The following is a 7,353-nucleotide window of genomic DNA, read 5'->3' as shown; positions in this document are numbered from 1 at the left end:
TTACATATCCTTTCACATGTACAACGTTCAAATTTTGTGAAGCTAGCACTTTCCTTTCTTAAGTTATGACTAAAATTAATCTAAAAAAATGTTTCTTCTTTCCCGACTCCACCAAGCTGCTCCCAGCTGCCTCCAGCCTCAAACCCCACCGTCAATCCGACCAATCACGTCTCTTGGGCCATCTCCGCCCACATCTAGACCTCCACCAATCACGAGTAGAGAYGTCTCCGCCCACTTTAAGACCTCGGGCAATGACAATTTGGGACGTCTCCGCCCATAGGACAACATGTTCCGCCCCCTACTTGAAAGTGACTAAAACAATGGTCAACAATGGCATTGTCTACAGAAGAGCTGCATATAAGATGTCTGACAATTTTGATGTGTTAAGTATTTACACTCTTTTTTGTAAAGTTTGTTACTGTTAAAATGAAATTAAACAATAAACATACTAAGCTAGAATAAGTTAAAAAAAAGTGTGTTTGAATGTTGAGGTTTGTTTCTTTTGTGTACCACCAACTAGTTTTATGAAGTAAACTCTTTATATTGTTCAGGGTAAACTTTTTATATACTTCACAACAAATGCCATTATATTTAATTGCGCTATATCTAAAGWGTTTTTATGCCAACTCTGGAAGAAAATGCAAACTTTACAACACACCTTTCCTGTGAGTAGGAGTGCTGGTTCGAGCTGATCTTAGTGTCTTGTTCACATTTTTCCTCCACTTCCTCTTCCATGTGAAAGTAACTCCCATTGGTCACTGAAAAAACACACAAATAAATAAACACATACGTAAATAAATTTAAGAACAAGCAGCAGGATATGGTTTCCCAATGGTGTTTATTCTGATACAGTAAAATGCATTTTTACTGTGAAAAATTGTTTGTAATTTTTGATGCACATCAAAAATTAAACGTGGTGGTGCCACCTCGGAGCAAAAGCTTTAGATCAAAAATTAAAAACATGAAAATTAAAKATCAACCAATACAGGCTTTTTAAGKCTGGTACTGATTAGTCTGGCWTCAGTCTAACAGATCCTTGATACGTTCTGGGCTGATTCATCAAGCTGATGTTGCTTTTTCTTCCTCCATTTACTTGATAAAAATGACAGAAAGATAACAAATGTTACRCAARWCTAGAAWCATCTATTAACAAAAACAAACAAAACAATAAAACTGGAGAGCAACCATTGTAGAACACAAATATCGGCCCAAACCATCCACTGGCCGATGTATCGGTCAACTTTTAGATATGCACGGTGGTAGGGCTGCACAATATATCGAATATTTATCGTCATTGCGATAATATCCTGTGCAATATCACAAAAAAAAACTGCAGTGAATGGTTGGCTGAAAAGTTTGTGACAAAACTCACAAATGCAAAGATGGAAGCTTGAAGTATTTCAACAATCAAATGGAGCGCTTCATGTTTTTTTATATAAAATATTAGAATGAAAATGTTGGAATGAAAAAAAAATTATTTATTTTTTTAATTGTTTGCTTTTAACCCAAAACAGAAAGGCATCAACACTACATATTTATTTATCACAAGTCATATCCTCATCGCAATATCAAGCACTGTTATTGCACATCACGTTTTCCCGATGTTGTGCAGCCCTACACTCAAATCCCAGCCGGGGACCAGTCTGGGTGGAGTTTGCATTTCCTCTCCATGCATGCATAGGGATGGGTACCGAATTTGATACTTTTTTTTAAGTACAGACCGAATTCTGTCTGTACTACCGAGAACCTATTCACATAACATCAAACGGTACCATGTTTCGGTACCTAAACGCATCATTGTGACCGTACTAGCGTAAGAGTGGTGAGTTTTCCATGCTTGTCCTGAAYGCAGCATTGYGACCGTATTGGMGTAAGAGTGGTGAGTTTTCCATGCTTGTCCTGAACGCAGCATCACGTAGGAATGCAATGGCGTCAGCAGCCACTGGTTCAGTAAACAAACAGCTCGGTCTGAACGTAGCTTGAAAGCCTCGCAGCTCCTGGAGTAAAACTCGTCGAACAGATCGCCTCTGAATTATCTGGTGGATTAATTATCTTGTGAACACGACGTTCGCTTGCTCAAAGTAAATRAAGTACCGCCACTTTCTTTAYTTCATCCTCCATTAAACAGAGACCGGCAGAGGAAAACRACAGAGGCACTTGCCAACAGTCCGAACACGTCWGACCTGAAAGAGCACAAGCAGCCAACTTGAAGCATTGGACGCTACAACATGTAGCTTGAATACCGTTTTATTTATTTTAACTCCATCCTCTTTTGCTTATTTGATTTAAACTTATTTGCCTTCCATGGACCTCCATCACACAATTTTTCTAGCGGGGAAATGACATCAATTGAAACATCTGGAGCTGTATTTTAATTTGTGCAATAAGACAAAACACTACGTTAGTTGTTTTCAAGAGTTTTCACCAAGAAATTAGTTTAAAAAAACTGACGTTACAATACAAAGGATGTTGTCTTGATATTTGTTAATTTTATATATTGAGAAATATGTTAAAAAAAGTTAATTATTTAAGAAACAACACACAAAGTACTGAAAATTGGTACCGTTAAGTACCGGTACCGATTCCCAGGTACCGAATATTGGTACCGAATCTATTCAAATGTCAAAGGTACCCATCTCTATGCATGTGTGGGTTTTCTCTGGACGTTCCAGTTTCCTCCCACAGACAACAAATATGACTGGGAGGGGCTTGGTAACTCGAAAATTGCCCCTCGGTGTGAGTCAAAGTGAATGCTTGTTTGTCTCTATGCGTCCCTGTGGTGGACTTGCGACCTGTCTGGGGTGTCMCCCATGGATATGGGCACCTGTGGCTCCCATGACCCTGACAAGAAGAAGCAGATAAAGACAATGGATAGCAGGATGAAGATCCCAAAGTAAAAACATTCAACAGGCTTTTGAGAACCATTTATCCCTGATGCTTTTTACCTCGACGTCTAAAGATGTGGTGGACACAAAGAGATTTCAGGCATATTTTTATTGTCCGTCTCATGCATATCTGATAGACAGCCCCAAGAATCAATCCAGCTGGCAGCATAATGGCTTGTGCTTTATTTGTGCCGTATGCTTTTAAACACAGCCACAGAGATATTGTTGTTCTTAAAATCAATTTTCTTACATTTTCGTGTTGCTGTGAGTGTATGTGGGGCTCAGAGTGCTTCCAAAATACAGGCAACCCAGAGCTCAATACTGTGCCTGAAAGCCTCCTACGTGGTTAACGACAAAGCACCGGTGCTGCTGCTACTCCAAGAAAACAGACCCTAACGGCTGTAGACACCAATGAAAAGGGGAAAAAACAGACTTTCAGCACAGCGGTATGGATTAAGTCTATTGTTRGAAAAAAACATACATAGGATGGATTTAAAAGGAAGTCTGAAAAATGACTATTATAAACATGATATAGCGCAGAAACCAGGTCAAGTAAGGAAGCTAAATCAAAAGTTTTGTAGTTTTCTAGTTTACGATGAACTTCCAGCGGCTGTAGTTTGTGGAACTAACTTTTACAGACAAATGTAAAGCTTCTAAAGAATGCCTCAAACAAAAACCAGGACAGAGACTTCAAACACACCACTCTCCTCAACTGTGAGTTTAAACCTATGCTGCAAAAGTTTAAAAACCACCCATTAGCTATGTGCCAGAACAGCAGGACGTTGCTTAAACCCACTTTCAGATAAGGGGAGAATCTAAAGTGGATCAAAAACTAGAGAGAGGAACAGAAGAAAAAAAATGTAGCAAAGCATAAAGCTAAAGAAAAAAGAAAAAAAGATGAAAAAGCAGCTGAAGTTGTGGCAGATGTTTCACAGTGATATGGCTTTGTCTGCCTGATAAACGAGTTTATGACAACTTGATACAGCGACATAAAATCCACTCCAGTGTAATTTACATACAGTCATCGCTTCTCCGAGCGCACAAGCTGGAATTACTGCACATCGCTCGCTTGCTTGTCCTTTATCCGCTCGCATCTGCACACGTGTGACTGAAAGCAGAGACGTTTGGAACGAGAGAGGAAGACAGGCACGTCTGAAGATATCACATCATCCCTTCCTCCCTCCTTCTACACTAATCACCTGCTTTATTTTGCTCCGGCTTGCAATCTGATATTTTGGCTGCCATTTATCTCTCCTTTCAGATCTCCCATAAATCATTTTATCTCCCACTCAGTTTTCTGCTATGTTTTTTTTTCTCCTAAACTTCCTCCCTCCTCCTCACTGCTAGCACCTTAATCAGCTGAACTGTCAAAAACACATTTTTATTTCACCTCACACACGCAGAAATCTGTTTTCTCTGACTCCTGCTGTTTGAAGTGAAAAGGCATTTGCTGTGGATGATAGATCAATAGCAGATTTTTCCAATAGCAGATAGATGAATTGTCGTATTTTACGCTAGACCTTTTCTTTCTGTCATTTGTATTTGTCTACAGATAGTCGCTCTTACTTGCTGTGAAAAACAAGGCAAGCAGCAACAATAAAGTTCTGAATATATTGGCTATTTAAAGCTTTTATTGTTTTCCATCACATCACAGTTTGGTCATAAAAGTATGTATTTTTATGCAAAATGTGCATGTTTTAAACGGAAATCCTAATGTCACAGGTAGTTTACATATTTATATTTCACCATTGTTTAACCAGGCACATCCCATTGAGATCAGCGCCTTGTAAGACCTCATTTTGTAATAACAACGCATTATGTAATAATGTAATAAAATCAGGCTTCAAAATGTAATAAACTCACACTAAAACCTCATTATGTAATAACTGACACAAAATGTAATAAAAGTCTTCAACACATTATGCAGTAACGTTATTACAGTTTGCGGCAATTGTTACAAAATGTGGTAGTGTAATAATCTGGTGCATTATGTAATAAATAATCAAAAACCAGTATTTCTGTTCATCCTAATCAATGTACTTGTAATAACTGTCATGTTGCAAATACTACATAATTAAATCTTTATAACTTTAGTCAATAAACACCGAACTTCTCATTATTTATTTGCATTTTCAGACATACTGTCCAGATCCGTGTTATAGAAATGATTCCACTTTGTAGACAACTCCTAAAATATATCTAAAAGTTTGTTGTACATACGTCAACCTCTTCAGATGTTTACCTTTATAATGAGCCTTAAAAATCTGTAATTTTTGTAAAAAAATTAAAATTAATCTGTATTAATCACACCCGGGGGTGGGGTGTGTGCAGGTGGACCATCTGCCGCGGAGGAGTGCACGCGGACTGTCGGCTTCTATATCAGAAGGAAATGAGGGTCGAAGAACTTGTTTTTAGCAATAGAGTGGGTTGGAAGTGGATATTTGATGTTAATAATTGTTTTTTTTTTTTGAACATCTTACAGGCTCTGACATGTTGAATAAATTCGAAACTAAGTTTTTGAAAGATTCCATAAAACATGAAACAAAAAAATTTGTGAAATTGCTCTATACATCCATATACACAAGAATTTGATTGAAAATGCAAATAAAAGATGAGAAGTTCGGTGTTTATTGACCAAAGTTATAAAGATTTAATTATGGAGTATTTTCAACATGACAGTTATTACAATTATATTGATTAGGATGAACAAAAACACTGGTTTTTGATTATTTATTACATAATGCACCAGATTATTACACCACCACATTTCGTAACAATTGCCGCAAAAATGTAATAAAGTTACTACATAATGCATTAAAGACTTTTATTACATTTAGTGTCAATTATTACATAATGTGGTTTTAGCGCGAGTTTATTACATTTTGAAGCCTGCTACATTATTACATAATAWGYTGTTATTACAAAATGAGGTCTTACAYGCCTTCTTGCTGTGAGGCGWYGGTGCTAACCACYRAGGCACCGTGCTGCCAGACGTATCGTCAGTGCAGTTACATCTGGTTTGCACTTACTAWATTCTTAATTTGTTGTTTACTATCCTTGGAGAACAACTGACTAAAATGCAGAAAATGACCAAACATTAAAAGCATCAAACCATTTAAGATGATTTGATTGGTTCAGTGCGGCTTAAAATTTAACGTAATGCTCTAATTATACCTTTAATGACCCTAAGATGTAGACAAAGGGATCAGTTAAAATGATAAGATGCATAAAAAAGCAATATCCTTACAATTTCACATCAATTTGCACCTGAAGGTGCATGACCAAATCATTTCACATGTTGACCAGTCTGAGTGAACCTTTGGTTCCTCAAATATCCTTTGTTCAGAAGAAAGGTGGAACCTAAATCACTCTTTTGTAAAACAAAAGACAGGTCAACGATGATATCAGAGTTCTATTTAACCTCAAAGGCGATGTCACAGTTCAGACTTATCGCTTGGTTTGTAACCCTGTGGTTCATTTCAGTGATCTAATAATGAAGTCACCAGTTCAGTTTATGTTTCACTCAAAGCCGGCTGTTCCACTGACTTTACCAAAGCTCCCCAAGAGCACAAATATATAGATTGTTAGATTAGTCTTCATGATTTAATATAATCACCACATTTCTGAGCAGAACTGTAATATTCCTTAAAAAAATTGAAAAATATAATACATAAAAGTATGTTTTGCTTGTTTAGTTCAAGCTGGTTAAAGCCCAAGAAAAAAGTGAAACAAGTAATAATCAGAGAACTCTTGGTATTAGATATAATAAGATGCAGAGTTTAAAAAAATAATAACAATTATGAAGATCTACATAAATACATATGCAGGGAGTCGTTACACTCAATTTATCTGTGTGCAAAAGTAAAATTTATGATTTTTTTCCCCACTCATATTTAGACCTTTGTGCCATATTAATATAATTCAGAGAGTGAAAGAGTTCATTAGGAGAGTAGAACACTGGCAGTCTCACACGCATATTAATACACCGAACTACGGAGTGAGCTAAATAACTCACAGAGACTGAGAAWTGTGCTTATTGTACACAAACGCAAGCTTAGGAAAGTAAACACAAACAAATGTGTGCATCTAAATGGCACTGCAGCTGAGGTGAATCTGAACAGTGGAATGTGTTCAAGGTCAGAGATGTTTGTCAGATTCAGTGTAAACACAAAGCCCAAAAAAAAATAAAAAAAAGACCCAATATTGTCTGATGCTGGCCAAAAAAAAAAAAAAAAAAAACACTGAACCAACACACCCACACATGAGAGATACAAACACATTTCTAAACAAGCCCAGATATCATTTAGGAACAGACACACATTTTGAGCAAACAGGCACACAAACTGGCAGATAGCAGTGAGGATAAGACAAGTCAGTCATTAAACTGACTTACATTTACAGCGGGTAAAATAAGTATTGAACACGTCAACATTTTTCTCAGTAAATATATTACTAGAGGTGCTAATGA

General features: G+C 37.0%; 1 protein-coding gene across 2 annotated transcripts in view; it reads right to left on the bottom strand.

Moving 5' to 3' along the window:
* LOC106526992 (partitioning defective 3 homolog B) overlaps positions 1-7,353 on the bottom strand; it is a 120,564-nt gene that overhangs the window by 1,195 nt on the left and 112,016 nt on the right. For both annotated transcript variants that reach the window (XM_014021736.1, XM_014021738.1), the window contains one exon: positions 659-758. In XM_014021736.1, the coding sequence (XP_013877190.1) occupies positions 659-758 (100 nt within the window). The remainder of the gene's footprint in view (positions 1-658; positions 759-7,353) is intronic.

This window comes from Austrofundulus limnaeus, unplaced genomic scaffold (genome assembly GCF_001266775.1).
Source record: "Austrofundulus limnaeus strain Quisiro unplaced genomic scaffold, Austrofundulus_limnaeus-1.0 Scaffold303, whole genome shotgun sequence".
Lineage (NCBI taxonomy): Eukaryota > Metazoa > Chordata > Actinopteri > Cyprinodontiformes > Rivulidae > Austrofundulus > Austrofundulus limnaeus.
This window is presented reverse-complemented; position numbering and strand designations above follow the sequence as displayed.